The following is a 19,827-nucleotide window of genomic DNA, read 5'->3' on the forward strand; positions in this document are numbered from 1 at the left end:
GCTTACAAAGGGAATTCCAGACCAGTCAGGGCCATCCATGTTCTTTGGAGACCCTGTCTCCAAACAAACAAACCAATGCTGGGAGGAGACAGCTTCAGAAAGTGCTTGCCTTACAAGCAGGAAGATCTGAGTTAAATCCCAGAGCCCATATTAAAACAAAGCATGTTTATAATCCCAGTGCTGAGATTACTGAGCCAGGCAGCCAGGCAGACCCCTGATGCTTGCTGGCCAATGAGAAACCCTGCCTCAAAAACAAGCAAACAAAATAAAGAACAGGTGGGCAGTACCTCAGCAACACCATACCACACAAGGCTGTCCTCTGGCTTTACATGCACGTGTACACAGACCAAAATAAAAGGACCCCAAACCTCCAAGATCCAGGTGTGGGAGAGGGTCATCCCAACAGAGCCAGGTGTGGGAGAGGGTCATCCCAAGAGAACCACATACAACCCAGCTATTCAGAAGCCGAGGCAAGAGGATCATTTGACTTTGGGAGTCTAAATCTGGCTCAGGTAACACAGCAAAACCCTTACGTATCTTTGGAAATGGAGCATTCAACAATAACACAGACTCCAGCTTGCACTCCAGGGACAACCTAGTGCACATGAGAAACTAGCACAGAGCATTTAAAGCAGTAAGTAAAGCCAACAGACTAGGAGTGCGTGCATGGCTGAGACCACACTGGTCCAAGTGGAGCTCTGAGGCAGCAGTGGTCAGGACAACACAGTCAACCACAGGCTGGAGCTGCACAGGTCCACACCAACACCTGATTAAAAAGAAACCAAAGGGCTCGGGTAGCAGCAAAGAGCCAAAACAGAAGCTTTCCTTTCCTGCTGGCTATGTGATCTCAGCTCGCTGAAGGAAATCACATGTAAAGTAACGTGTTTTATGCTATGGGGGCACCATTCCCTGCTACTAGGTGCACGGGAGCATTAGGAGACATGGCACAGCAGAAGGCACTACGCATTATCAGCAGTATTAGTGGTGGGGAGACGGCAAAGGGATGCTTGCTAAGCCCCATGCTAGGAGACTGAAGCAGTGAGTGGCTTAGGATCACGGAAAATGATAAAGACATACAACACAAACAGAAATCAATTTGACAGAGAGCAAAAGGACCTAACAAGGCTACCTGAAGTCTTCCCTCCATAAAAGCTGGAGGAGACTGGAGAAATCATCAGAACCAACTACTTCTGAATTCTGGAAACCAGCAAAAGGTCACAGCAGTCTAGAAATAATTGATTTAAAAAGGTGGCAGGTAGGTGGGGGAGCTGGCTCAAGTCCTGCGAACCTGAGCTTGGACCCCAGAACCTGTGTAAAAGCCTAGTGCTGATGAAGTACCAGTAATCTTAGCAACTGGGGACGGGGTTCACCAGAAGTGTGCAAGGGCAGCTAGCCTGGCCTTCACAGCAGCGGACAAAGAGACAGACATGGGCAAAAAATTACTCTTGTTCTCAAAATTAAAACCAAACCAAAACAAGCCAGACTGGGAGAGTGCTTGCATAGCAGATCAGGCTCTAGGTTTAACTCACAGTACTTATAAACATAAAATAAAGCTAGGCATGGTGGCCCATGCCTGTAATTCCAGTATTTGGAATTGAGTTGAGGCAGGACTGGGGGTTCCATGCCTGTCTGGGGCATATAATAAAAACCTCCCTCAAAAAGACTGACGCTCAGTGATGTGCTGCACCACATAAACTACCCAGTGCTGGACATGAAAGAAAGGGGCAGAGAAGGTGAGATCCAGGCACAGGACAAGCAGGAGCAACAGAAACTGACCAAAGGAAGCCCGATACTCGACAATCAGACAATGGCAAATTTGTAAAAACTCAAGGACTATGGAAAACCACTTCTGCATGACTAAAGGCAAACAGGAGAGTAGAGCTCACTGGAAACAGTAAAGAAGCACACACTGTCGCAGGGAGCCCCAGTACTGAGGAGCACGGTGAACGAGAGCAAACTCGCTGAGCTCCATAGCACAGAGAGGAGTCGGCAGACTTAAGACACAGGCTGCTTGAGATTATCTAGGCTGAGAACTTCTTAGCTTATCTGGAGCAAAGAAAGCAGATCTGGGTCTTGCTGTAAACCAGCGCACAAGTGCACCATTTGCTTACTCCCCGAAGAAGCAGTTGCATTATCTCTCGTTTTGAATGTTAGGTGTGGAGCTGGGCTGGAGAGACTGGAAGGGGAAGTGCTGTACATACAATGTTGTTTGGCAAGTACCCAGCACAATTGTTTGGTCATACATGTTTGTATGACACCAAAGAATCCTACCTTAATAATAGTTGTGAGACACATAAGAAGCCTAGTATGAAGATCTCATGATAGTACTTTGTGTACTAATTTAAAAAGAAAATAAAAGATGCATTACAGAGAAAAAAAGACAGGAAGGAAGGAAGGAAGGAAGGGAGGGAGGGAGGGAGGGAGGGAGGGAGGGGCGGGCTAAACTAGTATTCACACACAATTAGGCTTGACTAAGATTGGCACATTCAAGCCTCTGGTTTTGTCTTCGGCCTCTGGTCGTGTCTTCGGCCTCTGCCTAGGATTTTATACATTAGACCTATGCTGTGTCTGAATGCAGCATGATGTGCAATGTGCTGTTGGCCAGAGTCAACACGACCACACAAGTTGTTTCAACTGATGCGTGGAAACAAATACATGAATTTCTGTCACTTGATTGGAGTCTAAAGATATGGGTTCTTTACTTCCTCGTGTGTGAGTGAGTGTACCTGCGTGGGTGTCTACGAGGAGGAGGTCCGAAGACAAGCTGCAGGAGTTCGTACTCTCCATCCATCCTGTGGGTTCTAGGGATCGAACTCAGGTTGTCTGACTCAGTGGAAAGTGACTTTATTCAATGAGCCCTGGGGCCAGCTCAGCTTTATATGATTTATTTCAAAGGCCAAGTCTTACTAAAATCAAATTGTAAGACTCAGCAGCTAGTCATACAAATAGATTACTTAACATTTTGAACGAATGTTTATTAGAACAAAAATCACCCTTAAACATTTCTGCCTCTAATTCCTAGTTCTTACTCAGCCAAGGCTCTCAACACAGAATCTTCAAGAGCTCAGCAACTTAAACCAGTCAACTCATTTCCAGCCTTCCCCACTGACAGAACTGCTGTCTTCGCTGACTCTGAGTTCGGGGTGTATTTACCCTTTACCTCCCTTTTTGTTGTCTGTTTTGTTTGAAACAAGTTTTCACTATGAAGACCAGGGTGGCCTAGAACTCACAGGGGTCTGCCTGCCAAAGGCCAGCGCAGCCCTGAGTGGCTTTCACTACCCTAGGTAATTGGACGGACTCCAGTGTACCAACCATGCATCATGCTGGAGTAAGATCGTCATGTACAGCTCTTCCTTATGAAAATGTACTAGACAAAAGAATTTATTTGCATTTAGTTCCTTTCTTTGTTCTTTCCTTTGATGCCAACCCCACTTGCCAAAGGACTCTAATGTCACCCATTTGAGTTTAAATTGCATGGTATGGTGAGGAAAATATTACTAAGTGGTATTTGCTTATTGTGGCTTCCATATTCATGCTTTTGAGGTATATTATTAAATATGAACCAATGCAACTTATTTACTGCACCTCTTATTTGGTTGGTTCATGTATTTACTGGTGCTCATCCCCTGCCTTAGCATATCTGTGCTGGGATTATAAGGCACAAGGCACCATTCCTGGCCCCGTGTCTGGCTGCTGGTCATATGATACACGTCCTTAGTGCCTCTGCCGCCCTTGTGCTTACCTGTTTTTAAGATGTGCCTCTAGGTCACAGCGCTGCATTACATCTTGGCACATGGGGGAAAATGGACACAGGACCAGTAATTTGTCCAGAAGCTTATGGACCAGGATGCTAGATTTCTTACACAACTTGAAATGAAGCCTCTTGCGGTCCAGTGGACAGAAATCCTTCTCCTGCAGGAAGTTTCTGAGGCACTTGTGGCAGAACGTGTGTCCACAGGGTGTGTCGAGCGGCTGGAGCAGGGGCTGGAGGCAAATGTGGCAGACCAGGTCATCATCCACCTCCCCCTGGTAGTTGTACAAATGGTTTTCTCTCGCCCAGTGCTGCTGGCCACACTCGAAGCACAGGGGATCTAGGGAGGAGGCCGAGGAGGCCTGCTCCACGGGCACCATCTCATCACTGGTTGTTCCCATTGTGAATCGGCACTTCCCAGAGGCTCATGGGGCCAACATTGGCGGGGTGTGTGTTTGCCTAAAGCCAAGTGCAAACAAAAGTGTATTAGAAACAAACTAGAAATAAAAATAATAAAGGAAATTAATTTTCCAGGTGAGTGAGAAAGGTTCTCTCTGCCAAGCTCTGGACAAAGGACTTACAAGCCACAGCAAAGGCGCGTGTATCACCCAGAGCAACAGCAGCACCAATGTGAGCAGCCGACTTGCTCTACTGACTGGTGCACCCTAGTACCTCACTGTCCCCCGGGACTCTCAAGGCTAATTAATCAATTATGTTGCCTTGCTCCACTGACTAGTGGCCCCCTGCACATCGATGTCCCCCGGGACTCTCAAGGCTAATCAATCCCCAGGGCACCAACAGTGTGGCGTTTGTTAGCGGCTCACAGCTCCTCATTCTGCTTGAGCTGAGCCCTCAATAAAGGCAGTGTCTCTTAAATCTTAGTCAAGGATAATTCTGTTTGTTAATTAAAAGAAGAAAACTTTGTTCTACATTATGGGGAAAATACAATTCAAAACATGTATGATTTGAATACTCTCCCTATACAAAATAAAGGGAAAGACACATCCCACTGCACATCAAAATAACATCTCTGCAAACCCGGGAAACACTTTTTATGCCAAAGGAAAAAAAAAATGTTACATTTCAATTAAACACATGAAAGAGGTTATAAATTAGTTCTGTCCGTCAGCCCCACTTCCACTTGGTCTTATTACTTAGAGCAGCTAGCTCTGCATACACATCTCCACTAACGTGACTCAACACCCCCCACCTGCTCGTCTTCTGAAGGCCTTCTGCCCTTGCTGCTAAGACACTAGGGGTTAAGAACTTAACTCCAGAGGCAAGAGCTCTCTGTCTCCCTTCTGTAGATATTGGCAGAGCCTCCAATGTTTGCAGGAGAGGCAGAGCAGACAATTATAGGGCCCATCATAAAAACTGCATGTGATGAGCACTCTAAGACGTGAAGTCAAGGGCCAGAAAGGATAAGAAAGCAGGAGAGAGTGAGAAACTGGAATTTGATTGTGGTGGGTTTTTTGAGTTTTTTTTTTTTAAAGGGGGAAAAGAGCAACAAAAAACAAAAACCATTAAAAACTGTACTGCTGAGTTATGACAGGAAGCATCAGGCAGAGCAGGGATGTGGGGTGTGGGATAAGGGCATCTCAGGTGAGACTCACACCACACAGCCACAAGGGCAGAGTGGTGGACACGGCAAACAGGCCAAACATCTCAGGTATGAAACACACTTGAGAAATCTAAAACTGAGAGTGCCTTCCCAAGACCAGAAAGGGCAGTGCCACGTGGACTTCTCTGTGGCATGGTTTCTCCACAGCACATGCCAGCATTTGCTATTTATTTAGTGTGTGCATAAGCATGTGTCTGTGTGTATGTGTGTACATACAAATCACACAAACAGGCACATGTAGAGATCAGAGAACTTGTGGGAGTCAGCTTTCTTTAAAGCATGTGGAATCTGGAGACAAGCTTGGAAGCAGACACCTTCACCTGCTGAACCATCTTGCTTGCCCCATGACTGATATTTAATATAGAGTATTCATTTTAAAAGCAACATAAAAATTGGTCAAAGTGGTGCACACTCATAATCCTACCACTTGGGAGACTGAGGCAAGTTCAAGGCTGGCCTAGACTTCAGAGGAAGACCTATCTCAAATGCACCTACATCAGCAAGTAAAAACCAGTATCAGTTCTAAGAGATTTAACAAGAATGGCCATGATTGGGAGCAGGATTCAGGCAGGACAGGGCTTGACTCAACCTCAGATAAACTGACAACCATGCCTCCCCTGAGTACTGACACCCCTTAGTACTGACACCACTTCCTGTGGTGGCTCGTGGATCCTGGTCTCCAGCCTTTGAACAGGGCAGCTTTTCTGTCAGTGTAGGATGCGCGAGGTAAAGGAAAGCAGCAGTGATAACCCAGAATCCCTGCAGCCTCTTGTTTCCCAGCTTGTTTGTAAGAAGACTTTCACAGCCTTTGCTCTCTGATATGGCAGCGTTTATTCTAATTTTTCTTCTCCTCAAGAAAATATATGGTACTGCTAGCCTCCCACATAATGACTAAGACAACACTTATCTTAAGACTATTGTTTCAGCTGTTCCCCAAGTCTCTAACTATCTTTAGTTCTTTATTTTCATTTTATCACAAAATCTTTTCATAAGGAAAATTAACATAATAACAACTACATTATCTCCGCCCACAAAACATGTCTTTGCTGCCATGAAATAAATGCTCATTTGAACTTGCAACACTAATTAGAAGCACAGACCCACAGTGGGCCTGGGGGTCAAGTCCTTGCTGGCCACTGACCAGTCTGGAGACCTTCTGTGTCTGTCAGCTGCTGACAGTGGGCCCATAGGACGATCAGTGAGCATCATAACATGTTCAAAAGCATTAGCTATTAATACGATAAAACTGCAGAACCAGCCTGCCATCTGCTTACTGCTAACAACTTACAATTAATAAGAGAAGAAAATCCAAGTTCTTCTTCACTTTTGAACAGTGAATGGTGAACTAAGTGATTTCAGCAAGAGAAGGATTTCATGAGGTGAGTTCTGTGGAAGGGAAGGCAGGCCTGGCCCCACTTTCCAATCCCCGTTGCTCCTCTGTCAGCCAGCCTAACAGGGTCTTTCCTTCCTCTTTCTGCCAGAATTCACTATGAGCTTTAAGCACTTCTCAGGGCTAAGCCATGTGTCTAGGTGTCCCCTAAAGGCCTTAGCATTGGGAGCTTGGTCCCAGCATGATGGCGTTGGGGAAGCGCCTAACAGAAGTGTTCAGGTCACTGAAGATATCCCTGGCAAGAACTGAGCAACCTCACAAGACCTCACTAATCCCCACAAAAGTGAGTAGGTCCAACAACAAGCTTGGGCTGCAGAGATGGGGACTTTCTGCTCTTGCAGAGGACCCCACTGCCCTGTCCCCACCACCCACATGGTGCCTCCCAACCATCTGGAACCCAATGGCTCAGGCTCCCTCTTCCTGCCTCTGCAAGCACACACGGTGCATGTACATAAGCGCTGGCAACGCCTCGTGCTACCAATTATGCCAAGTGGGAAACATCTGTAGTCCCTTTGACTCCCCAAGGCCGCCATCTGAGCAGATCCTCCCCTCTCCTCCTCAGCACACTGTCCTCTGTGGAGTCCTCTCTCTGGAACCCTGCCAAGTCTCGGGGTGACTCCTTCCCCATCAGCTCTTGCAAGCTCTTTCCACACCCTCATTTTAACTATTTCTATATGGTGCATTTGCTTATGTATCTTATTTTGTCTCTTCCAGGAGGGGAAAGGATGTTCCTTTTTTATAATTTCTCCATGGCTTGTAATTTTTAAGTCTGTTGAGAGTCTCGGGCATCTTGGTTACCCTCTCCCACTCCTTTCATCCCCTTCTCACCTCTTGTCCCCACGCCTCTCTACTAGTCCCTTTCCCACATTCATGTCCTCTTGCTTCGTTTTATGACCCACTGGGCTTATCTGGGGTCACCTGTGTTTGGATCTGTCCACTAGAGCCCGGGGGGTTGATCAGTGGACACACAAAGACACCCGCTGTGCTTCCCCCAGAATCTCTCAGTAGCCAACAGGCAGTATGACCGACTGCTGACAGGCTCGGTCTTGTGCAAGCCCACTGCAGGAAGTCACAGTTCCGGGAAATCACGGCTGCCCTGGTTGTGTCTCGCAGAAGACAGTGTTTCACAGCCCTCCTCCCCACTCTTCTGTAATGTCCCTTTAAGAGCAAGTGGTATAAATGCCCTGTTTGGGACTGCCACTCAACCATAACTTAATTCTCAGCATCTTGAGCAGCCATGTTCCTCTGCAGTCACTGGCCCTCGCTGCCGAGTGAGGCTTCTCCGATTAAGGGTGGGAGCAGCCGTTGTCTATGGCTGTAAACATAACCATTTGGAAGGAGCCTGATGCCGAATCAGTTTTGCTAAACAACAGCAGTGAGCTCCATTTCCACTTTTTGGCACATACGATGCGCTAATAGAAATCTTACTAGAGCTTGAAGTGTGTGACTATGTGTAAGCACACAGGAGGAAACTGTCTCCACAGAGCAAGAACACCAGAGCTGACCCTGAAATTTACAAAGAGCAAACGCTGCTCCTTTATCTCAAAGGCTAAGAAAAAGATTCCCCATGATGCCACATCCAGCTCCCTTACAGTTCACACGGCTGTCAGCTTTGACAGCTGCCTTTCAGGAAGCACTGGTTGTGAAACTGTTTGACTCAAAATCCCTTCACCCACTCTGGAAGCTCAGCAGTGTATGAAAAAAAAAAACCAAGCAAAAACAAAGACAGAAACTTCCCAACTACCATAGGGCACAGTGTCTACAGCTCTGTGCATCATACAGGCCTGTGCGTCATCGCAGAGAAGCCAAAAAACCTCGCTTCCCACAAAAATCTGCCCAAAAATGCTGAAATGGCTTCACTTGGAAAGAAAGCTGAAGGGACGACCTGCAGACCCTGCAACAGTTAACCAGCCACCAAACTGTGATACAGCTGTACCATGGAATACTGCTCAGTGATAAAAAGAAATAGACAATCCACTGACTGTCAGAAGGGCCTGTCTCTTTTGAAAAGAACAAAAACTGAACAGAGCAAAATGTTGGGATGAGCCCTGCCTGCTACAGGTCAGATCTTAAATGTCCCGATAGGTCCATGTACTAAAGCTCTGGCCTTCAGCATGGCCGCTACTGGAAGATGGCAGGCAGGTCCTTTACAATAAGGCCTGGTGGTGCCCTGGTCCCTCCTTCACCACAGAGGGAGCATTTCTACTCTGCCATGGAACTTCCACCCCTTGCCCAGAGTAACAGGCAATTGGAAGTGCAGCTCTAAAACTGTGTCAAAATAATGAACTGATTGTCTCTGGTATCAGAGAGCAATAATGAACTCAAGCAGTGATGGGGAGGCCTTCCTGGAACATGGTTCTACCCAGGGCCTCTTTCTGCCTGAAGAAGCATCTGGACCCTTGGCTTATTTAGTATGTTATATGGGAGTTTCGCATAAATTCTACTCTTAATCAACTTTTCTTTCCTAACACATAATACCAAGAGCTAGGGAACCATCAAAAGTAAGTTTCAACAGTTCTGCATTTATGGTTTTCTCACTTCTGTTCCCAAACGACTTCAGTGTGTCAGCTAGCTACTCATCTCCTGCCCCTCTCAGTAATATTTGAGGAACCCCTTAGGTATCTGAAAAATCACTTTAGATTTACTTTTAAGTTGGTATTTGTCATGAGATGTACCCCTATTTAAGAATCTACAAAATTAGTAAAGCTGCACCACCAAAATGCTAGACACTATGAAACTAAAGCCAGCTGGGCCACGAGGTCACCCCACAATGCACTCCTTCATTACCACACTCACCAACCATCCACTGTGTGACGCCCCAGATATTGTACCCTGGTGCCGTGGCTTCCTGTCTTTAACCAGTAGCTGTGCTTAACTAGTTATAGGTCATATATACATACATACCCACAGTGATTTAAACAATTTATCACCATCATTACTGTGTCTGTGCACAAGCACACGTGGAAGCACACCTATGCACTGTTCCACAAAACACACATGGAGATCAGGAGTGTTCCAGATTGGCCTTTCCCTGCCACTTTGGATATGAGCTGAACTCAAGTCATCAGACTGTCATTCAAGAGCCCCTGAGCCTTCTTACCAGCCCTCTCCTCAGCAATTTAATTCAGACGTGCTTATCATTTTCTTTCTTTTTTTCTTTTTTTAAAAAAAGGATTGCATTTATTATTTTATGTATCTGAGTTTTTTGCCTGCAATGTATACATGTAGAGCACACATATGCCTGGTGTCCAGAGGCTTTGGATCCCCTCTGAACTGGAGTTATGGTTGGCTGTTAGCCACCATGTGTGTGATGGGGGGGACTGGATCTGTGTCCTCCCCAAAAGTAGCAAGTGCTCTTAATCACTGAACTATCATTCCAGCCTCAACTGTGTTATCAAAGTTCAAACTCAGCTATATATCGAGTTTGAGGCCAGTCTTCTATACATTAGATCCTGTCTTTAAAAAGCAAAAACAACACACACACACACACACACACACACACACACACACACACACACACACACACACAAAGTCTCTGTGGAAAGAATGCTATTGCAGAGAAGCCCACAGCACATGGCTCCTTCCCAGGGCAGGCCTGCCTTGCCACCCTGCTGAACAGTGGCATTCCTAACATCTCAGACAATGCCACAGCCTCACTAGTATCCCATAATATACAATGGGGTGGGGGAAGGGAACTGTGGCATCCACTGCCTTGGTTTTATTGCTGTTATCTGCTGAGGTGATATACAGGTATTAAATGCTGCTTTATAAGACACTCAAAGGTAAAAGTTCAAATTTTAATCAAATAACCGCCTTTTTTCTTTTAGCAGATGAAAGCTTTCAACTGCTTACCTCCTAGAAGAAATCCTTTAAAAATTATCTTCAGATAGCTGACAAATTACTTAAGGCTTGTCTCAACTTCTACGTCCTATAATTTTGACTCAAAATTGCACAAGGTCGGAAAGGTCACCAAAAAAGTGCTGACTTGAGTTAGGGCCCTAGGTTGTGAGCTCTGCCACTCATTAGTCACTGATCCAAAGTGCCACTCAACACCTGCAAACTCTGCCGGACCCTGTGAAGCAGAGATGGCATCGTGACAAGAGAGCACTGTGGAGTAATGTCTCACTGCCATAAAGCATCTCAGGGCTAAGGTAGCACTGATGGAGGAGGGTGGTGGGCTGTCCCGCCAAACTGGTGATCAGGAAGGTCACACAGAATTCCTTGCTCCATGCCTCGAGGCCTTGCCAGTCCCATCACATGACACCTATAGAAGGGCTGCTTTACACTAGAGCACTAAGTCACCCGCAGACCAAACCCCACCAGTCTGGAACATGCTTTCAGCACACATTCCTTTCATTTTGGCCCAAAAAAGCGCACACATTTCTCTTTCCTGCTATCCACTGTCATGTCGCCATAGAACTAATCTAAGTCCCGTCAGTATGGCAGCTTTCCTTTCTCTCTTGTGCTTGTTCTATTGTCACTAAACATCTGACCTGAAAATTCCTATTTTCACAGCTAAGGGCAACATACTAAGGAATGGTGGGGTACACAAATGGACACTTCAGTATGTCCATCACAACAGTAAGATACCACAATGTAAACAAAAATAATATTCTCAGCCGTGCGGTGGTGGTGCATGCCTTTAATTCCAGCACTTGGGAGGTGGAGGCTAGTGGATCTCTTGTGAGTTCAAGGCCAGCCCAGTCCACAAAATGAGTTCCAGGACAGTCAAAGGTATATAGTTAGACTCTGTCTTGAAGAAAAATTATCATTTAAAAATAATAATATTTCAAAATGACTCAATGACACTGATAACTAAAAGAACAGATGTAAGCTATTCAGTTTGTTCCCATTATAGCTTACTGTAGATGAGAACCATCTGATCAAAGGGCTTTGGGCCCGACTTCAAGGGCATCACCATGATTCCCCACAACAGGCCAGGGGCTCAAGTCAGGGGCCCTACAGGCCTAGTACTTACTCTGAGTGCCTTGCATGTGCCAGCAGAGGGCCTGCGGATGAGTAAAAAGTCGAAGCTCTACTGTGTGTATGTGGGGGGGAGATTCAAACTCTGTCACAGTTCAGCATCCATAGACACAACATCCTTCTAAAATACACATGACTAATGTTCCATGATTGGAAATAGAATGTTTGCTGTCAGACCAGAAATACAAAGAGGCTGGATGCACCCCAATTACATTAATTTCCCAATTTTCAGAACCCATTCAAGCCTTCAGGCTTTGTTATTATTTCACAAATGACTACACCAATTTACTTTTTTGACAGCTCTGTTAGGTAACTTTCACAAACAAAAGCAAAATATTTGTCTCCACTCCCTCTTTCGTCTCCCCCCCCCACCTCAAAAACGGTCTTCTTCCCACTTATTCAGGATTTATGAAGTCTGTCGTGTTGGTGCACACCAGCAGTGCCAGCATTGGAAGGCTCAGGGAAAGTATTGTAAGTTCAAGGCCAGTTGAAGCTGGAAAAGTAAGACCTGCCTCAAATGCCCCCTCCCCACAACAATCCAGCCCAGACATTCCAGGGGCTTCTGGCTTAGTAGTGATAAACGTTTAAAAAGACAAAAAGCTCCTGCTTTTGTGTTGTTTACGTTTGGGTGGAGTATTGGTGCTGTTATCACTAGCACACATGTGTGTCACTTTCTCAATGCCTCATGACGAAACACGCATATGTTCTTTCCACTTGTACCTCAGCTTTGTATTTCAAATGCTGTAAACTCAAGACATATAGATCACACAAAAGAAAGGGAAACAGAATCCTAAAGGGCAGCTAGTTTTGAACAGGATAGTCAGGAAGGCACTGGGTTAAAATTCTTTTGACTTGAAAAACAAAAACTAGCTGGGCGGTGGTGGCACACGCCTTTAATCCCAGCACTTGGGAGGCAGAGGCAGGTGGATTTCTGAGTTCGAGGCCAGCCTGGTCTACAGAGTGAGTTCCAGGATAGCCAGGACTATACAGAGAAACCCTGTCTCGAAAAACAAAACAAAACAAAAAAAAGAAAAACAAAACGAACAACAACAACAAAAACCCAAGCACCTAGACAGTTGCCTGGGATTATTTTTTGTGTGTGGGTGTTTTGCCCACATGTGTCTTTGTGCACTACATGTATCTGCTGTGTTGGCTCAGGTCAGAAGACAGTATTGGATTCCCTAGAACTGGAGTTACACACGGCTCTGAGCTGCCATGGAGTGCTGGGATGAACCTGGGTCCTTTGCTAAGGCAGCTGGTGCTTTGAGCTATCTTTCCAGCCCCCAGAAAATATTTTTCAAAGGTAAAATTTATAGACAGCAATACAAAAGTAACAGGGATTGAAACATTTCAGAAAAAAAATAGATTGCTCTCAGGAATCAAAACTGTGCTTCCTACCTAGAGCAGTGGCTCTCAACTCTCTCAAGGCTGCGGGCCTTTAGTCCAGTTCCTCATGTGGTGCTGACCCCCAACCATAAATTTTTGTTGCTGCTTCATAACTGTAATTTTGCTTCTGCTATGAATAGTAATATAAATATCCCGGAGGAGTTGCAAGCCACAGGTTGAGAACCACTGATCCAGAGGGTAGTTTGTGTAATACAAATTTTTTTATTCTGGCCGGGTTATTTTAGGTGTTTTTATGTTTAGTTGGTTTCAGTTTTGCCTGTTTTGTTGTTAGTTTGTCCACAGGAAGTAATTGGACAGTCCTCCAGAAAGAGGAGTAGGTAACTCAAGAACCAAAACAGTACAGTCTACGAAAGTCAGCAGAGCTGAGGAGAAAACGCAGGGGAGTGGGAAGGGCAGATGTGACTGTTCAACTTCTGCCTACATTATGACAGTCACAACCCCCAAGCTAACCAACGCAGTGGCTGGTGGGGAACCCTCTGGGTAGAGTGGAGACTCTTCCATGCAGGCCTAACAGAACTATTGGGGGTGGAATGAAGGTGGAGAGGGTAACCCTTAAGGAAGAATACTTTCATTTTCAAAGTTACTGAGACATGAACTTTGTTTACACGACCAGTAGAACTGAAGAAAGTTAGCCAGGGGGGTGAGATATTAAACAGGGGCTGTGCTAGGAGGCCCCTAAGAAGATACGAGACATACGTAATAGAGCTTTATGAAGGGAGAAGTACAGTTTGATGCTGTGGAGATGCTGAGATGACGAAGGAGGTGGTCACCTCGCATACTCTCATTTCCTCCTACCTACCCCATGTGGTGCATTTTCTCACAGAACTGCCTCTGCCCTAGCTCCTCTCCTGAGTCTCTCTTGAACTTATTCCAGGAGTTGTTGCTTTCACCATCAAAACTCTATGTCAAGGTCACCAGTGAATTCCACGTGGTTAAATCCATTGCTTAATTCCCAGTCCTAATCTTATTTGACTGGCCTTGTCTGCAAGATTTGACAGAACTGATTATGTCCTTCTACATGAAACCCTTACATTTGGTCTCTCCGAGTCACATGCTCCTAACTTCTCTCCAGTCGCTCTTCCTCGGCTTTCTCTTCGTCTCTAAGGACTTCTCTCTGGGAAGTAGGCCAACATGGGGCAAAACTTACTTATCTACTCTCCTGTCCGGGACTTTTCCTCTCTAACGCTCATTCACGAGGTTTGTACACCCGCCTCCTGAATTCCAGTCAGCTCTACTTGTTGATGAGCTGTCTGGCCACCGTATCTCAGAGGTTGTGTAGGAATGCCAGCTTCCCATGTCTAAACCCGAGCACCCCCTTAAACCTGCTCTCTTTCAAGTTTGTCTCTGCCACTCAATTTCTACCTTTCCAGTTGTGTAGGCCAAAAATCCTGGAGTCACCCTTGACTCTTCTTCTGCCGTCAGCAAATCCTATCCTCCTTAGCAGCAAACTGTGCTGAAGTTGCCTTCAACATATATTTGAGACTGAGTCATTTCTCGTTGCAGCTCTGTCCAGCACGCCTCATCGCATGCTTGGACTGCTTCAGGAAGCCTCTCTCGGTTTCGACCTTTACCCTTCCCTTTATTTTCGACAGAGTGATCAGTTAGAAGTAAAAGCCAACTGTGTCAATCTCTTCAAGGTCGTGTTGAGGACTTTCTGCTTCCTTTTTTTACTGTGTAAACAAAGAGGGGAGGGGAGGCAAGCAGCAGAAAAACCCTGCACACCTGTCCACAGAGGAAAAGAAACAAAGGAAAATGAGACCACCAGGCCGTGAAAACTATTCCAGTGACAACGGCTTTAAAATCCCTTAGCCCCCCTGTGACACCGCAGACACTCATTAGCTTAGCTTTCTGTACAGGAACTCTGGGGCGTCCCCTTGAGTGTGGTGTGTGGATGCACCACAGCAACCTTTGCCTTATGCAATAGTGAAGATCACACCCCATGCAGAGGCATGATGGGAAGTGTGATACATGAAGAAGCTTGACCAGGGAGAACAGAGCTCCACCGCTACCTGTGTGGCCACCAGGGGAGTAGGTCCCTACCCTCCTGGGGAAGCTCTCAAAGGAGTGGACTTGGGGAGGTAACAGTTACTGACTACTCACTGTGTGACAGGCCTAATGCAATGAGATGAGGTTACAGGTTTAACCCACATGATGACACCAAGTTGGGATCACTGTTGCCTTTTTCCTTACTGTTCAGATGAAGAAACTGTAAGAAACAGTAGGTAGTTTGCTAAGATCCCAAAGCCGTCGCTGATGAAAATGGCACTCAGATCAGGGAGTCTGACCTCAGTGATTGCGAGACACACACACAGGCATGCATGCTGACGTTATACAGACAATACACAGAGACTGCACATGGTATGTTTTATACACACATACGTACCACAACATATACATATATAAGTATATATTTACATAAAAACTGGATGCCAGACCCACATTATTTCTTTTATACTGCTCGCATCTAGGTGACGAGTTTTCAGAAGAAACTACATTCTCCTATCTATACAAAGGCCACAATGCTAGAAGGAAATTGACATTATCTATTTAAATAATACACTTTTAAAATGTATATGCATGCTTTGCCTGCATTTTTCTTTGTGTACCATGAGTATGCCTGGTATCTATTGATGGTCAGAAAGGAACATTTTACGCTGAAGTTACAAATGGCTGTGTGCCACCAAGTGGGTGCTGGGAAATAAATCTGGGTCCTCTGCAAGAGGAGACAGTGCTCCTAACTGTTGAGCTATCTCTCTAGCCCCTTTTACAACACGAAATTTAACAGGTGTTTCTGCATTCAGATAGCAAAATCAATCTGAACGACTATAAAGCTGGGTAAGAGCTCAAAATTCTGATATTTGATCAATTTCTCCAAAATCTTCTTAAAAAGATTCACTTGTATTTGCCTCAAGACACAGTTTTTCAGATACAAAGGGGTCTGCAAAGAAAGGTTTTAACTGGGCTCAGGGCTTTCTTCCTAGGCTTCACACATACAGACCTCAATCAAGACTATTTCCTCATTTAAAACAAACCCATCACCTATGGCCACCAAACGCTAACCACTCAGCACCTAGACTCTCTGGTCTTTTCAGGTGAGTGGCCCCAGGCTTACACAGCAATGGTTACAGACCACTGCTTCGACCTCTCCCAGCACTCTCAAAGCAATCTGAATTTGTGTTTCTAACAAACATTCAATTACATAAAGGTCAACTGGCAATGTACATTTACAAACAGTGATTAAAAAAAATAGAAGCCATAAAGTCATCAAATAGAAATAACCAGTACTTGTTTTTGGCAAGTCTGTTGCTCTCCAGAAAGCTATTTAATTGGTGGGTGTTCTCAGCTTCCTGGTCAGTTATGACATGAATAGTCTCAGCCACACTCTGGGCCTCCTATAATCTAAACTGCTCTATCCCCTGACCATGAAAACTGATGGTTCTATCATAAGCCAAATGGCTCCTCTTGTACGCAGTTTTTGTCCAAAGCCTCAGAACTAGGTGGCAGCAGGGCTGGGAGAGTATCCATCTGCCATGTGGATGGAAAAGATGAGACGCTGCAGAGCCAAGAATCAATCGGATCAGTGGTACTTGCAGTTTGGGTCAGAGAAGCTACAGAGGGTGGCTGTTACTACAGAGATGGCTAACTGATCAGTGAACCCACTGACTGAGAGTGAACCCACTGACTGGACAAAGCTTGGTTCTAAAAAACCTCAATGGCTCAGGGACACTGCAGAAAGCAGTAAGGGCTGAGGAAGGGGTGAATGATGTGGAACACTGCATCCAGGCACACTAGGAGTGCCAACCTCTTGAACCTACAGCAGTTCTGATTACTTGACAAGCCCCACACAGTTGGGTCTCTCGATATCCAGGATGGAGGGAAAGGTGGCTCACAAGTCCCTACCCTCCTCTTTGAGGACATATGGGCAGTTAGTACTTGATGGGAGACAGTAAGACAGTTTCAGGGCCTCAGATATCAGTGTGGTGCCCCTGTTCCTGTAAGCAATCCTGCATGGGGACTTATGGATGCAGCCTTCAGGAGCCCATTGTCACAAACAAGCAGAAGACGTGCAAGTAGAAGGAAAATGGACTAGGAAGGGGACCAATCAGTATGGGTAGGAGGGGACAAGGGAAAGGGCAAGAAGACTATCAAAATATGTTAAAAATACACACAAAACATCATAACAAAATCAATTACTATATATAGTATAAGCCAATAAAATTAAAACAATGAAAATTATTTTAATAGAAATTTTTTCCACAAATATAGGGGGAAAGTGAGTAACACTTTTTCAAACTAAAGTGCTATAATTTGGATTTCAAACCCAAGCAACACCTATACAAATATTTAAACTTTCATGCATTTGGTTAATGGGAGAAAACACCATCTGAAGACTACTAAAGAAATGCTGGCAATCTCTTGGGTACTGTTTCCATGGAAACACCAGGGTAAAGAACACATAGCATAGAATGTGTTCTTAAAACCACATTATCTTGTTTCTTCCTATCGGTTAACTAGCACAGTACACGGCAGGTACAGAAATTAAGCACCAGAACATTCACAGCTCATTCAACAAATATTTGTTGATTATATGCTGTAGGCCAGGCACCAAGCTTAAGAGATAGGGTTACTTTGGCTAAACAAATAGTTCCTGCCCTCACAGAGACTAGTGTGGTACAGAGACTTTAATTAGTCAGTGACACAACAGAAAGATAATGTGAGGCACATACAATTTAAATTTTTCAGTAGCCACATTAAGGGGAAACAGATGGTATCCACTACAATATGTAATGATACTTTAATCTAATATATCCAAAAGTATATCAATTACTGTGTAATCACCATGTAAAAAGAATACTGAACTATCATAATACTTTCTTCATGCTAGGATTCTGAAATCCAGTATTTATTTTAAATTTTTATAGATTTGTTTTTTTTTGTTAGTTTAAGACAGGGTTTCACTGTGTAGTCCTGGCTGTTCTGGAACTCACACTGTAGACCAGGCTGGCCTCGAACTCACAGAGATCCACCTGCCTCTACCTTCCAAGTGCTGGGACTAAAGGTGTGCGTGCCACCACCACCTGGCTAGATTTATTAAATTTGTATCTTATGTGTATTAATGATTTGCCTGCATGTATGTATGTGCATCATGTGAGTGCCTGTTGGACACCCTGAAACCGGGGTTATGGATGGTTGTGAGCCACCTATGGGTGCCTGGATGAACCCAGGTCCTTTGTAAGAGCAACACATGCTCTTAACTGCTGAGCCATCTCTCCAGCACCGCATTATTCTGTTTATGTCACATTCCAATTGGTACTAGCTCCAGTTTAAACACTGGATAATCCTCTATGGCTCTGCTACTGTCCTGGACAGAACAGAGAGACAGAGACAGAGAGACAGAGAGACAGAGACAGACAGACAGACAGACAGAGAGAGAGAGAGAGAGACAGAGAGAGAGAGAGAGAGAGAGAGACTATGCATCATAGGGAAAAGTTCCTTCTTTCAATAAACTCAGGACTGACTACCAGACTAACCCCTTCCAGGAGCAGAGCACAGGCACAGAAACAGAGGTGTACTGTAGAGTTAGTAAGTGAGGGAGCCTTGAGCAGTGCAATAGACGGCAGCCTGCCTGTTGAGTGTGTGTGTGTAGGATTCTCCCTCAGCCTCATATGGCAGAACTGAGTAAAAGTGGCCAATGGGACAGGCGTGGCTGACTCCGACAGCCCGCCTCCTCTGAGTTGGTGCATGTGTGGTCACACTGCAGGGGGTGGCTGCTGCTGCAGTAGTTTTCTGAGTGCAGAGCCCTTTGTTCCGCTTCTACAATACTGCTAATACCCAGAATCATGGCTTCCTGACTCTGCAGTTTGGTTTGGGACATGTCTTAAGTTTAAGGCAAGTTGAACCTATCTCAGTAGGAAGGAGCATGTGAAACTTTAGTGGGTTAGACCTTGGTTACTTCCGAAACAGGGCACAATGTTAACTTTCCCAGAAGCACAGAGGAAAGAAAGCTATAAAATTGAAATCGAAGGCTGTGGCTGGAGGTTAGGTGTTGAACAATGGGCACCAAGCAGGCTCTACTTTTCTCATCCCCAAGTACCACTCGAAATACCAGGCTTCACCAAACCGGACCATGCCGGCCTTTTCCTCAGAGAAGAACACAGACTTCCCAGGTGCTGTTCCAGGATCACAGTCACACACACACTCTTTCATTTAAACATTCCATCTTTCTTCCTTCTCCAACAACCCAGAACCCGCTTCCAATGACTTTAGTATTCCCTCACTATTACCAACTACTCCACAAGCATCACTTTATGTAGTCATTCTTATGAACAAGCCCGCTGAAGAGGCAGCATCATGTTATAGATGAAGACGGGGCTGAGAGGTTAAAGGTCAGGCTGAAAGTGACTTAAACCCTGGCCAATCTGATCCCTGAGTCCATGTCCATGGTACCTGAAACTGGGAAATTTCCCATAGTTCTCTTCCTTTTTCCCTGTCAGTAAAGAAAGCCACGCCACAGCAGAAAGAAGAGAACCACAGGAACCTGAGGAGAACCCACATGATGTAGGATATAGCTGAAGACCTCATGATGAAAACTCTGATCGGCTCAAGGAAAGGCACATGCTGAAAAGTGGAGTGACACTGCTCCGTAACGCACCTTCTTGGGTAGGTTATAATTTT

The 19,827-nt window shown here is 45.3% G+C and overlaps 1 protein-coding gene across 1 annotated transcript in view; it reads right to left on the minus strand.

Moving 5' to 3' along the window:
- Lnx2 (ligand of numb-protein X 2) overlaps nucleotides 1–19,827 on the minus strand; it is a 60,803-nt gene that overhangs the window by 23,079 nt on the left and 17,897 nt on the right. The window contains exon 2 of the mRNA XM_028779747.1: nucleotides 3,743–4,210. Within this exon, the coding sequence (XP_028635580.1) occupies nucleotides 3,743–4,152 (410 nt within the window). The 5' untranslated portion in view covers nucleotides 4,153–4,210. The remainder of the gene's footprint in view (nucleotides 1–3,742; nucleotides 4,211–19,827) is intronic.

Source organism: Grammomys surdaster, unplaced genomic scaffold (genome assembly GCF_004785775.1).
Source record: "Grammomys surdaster isolate TR1022 unplaced genomic scaffold, NIH_TR_1.0 362, whole genome shotgun sequence".
NCBI classification, from domain to species: Eukaryota; Metazoa; Chordata; class Mammalia; order Rodentia; family Muridae; genus Grammomys; species Grammomys surdaster.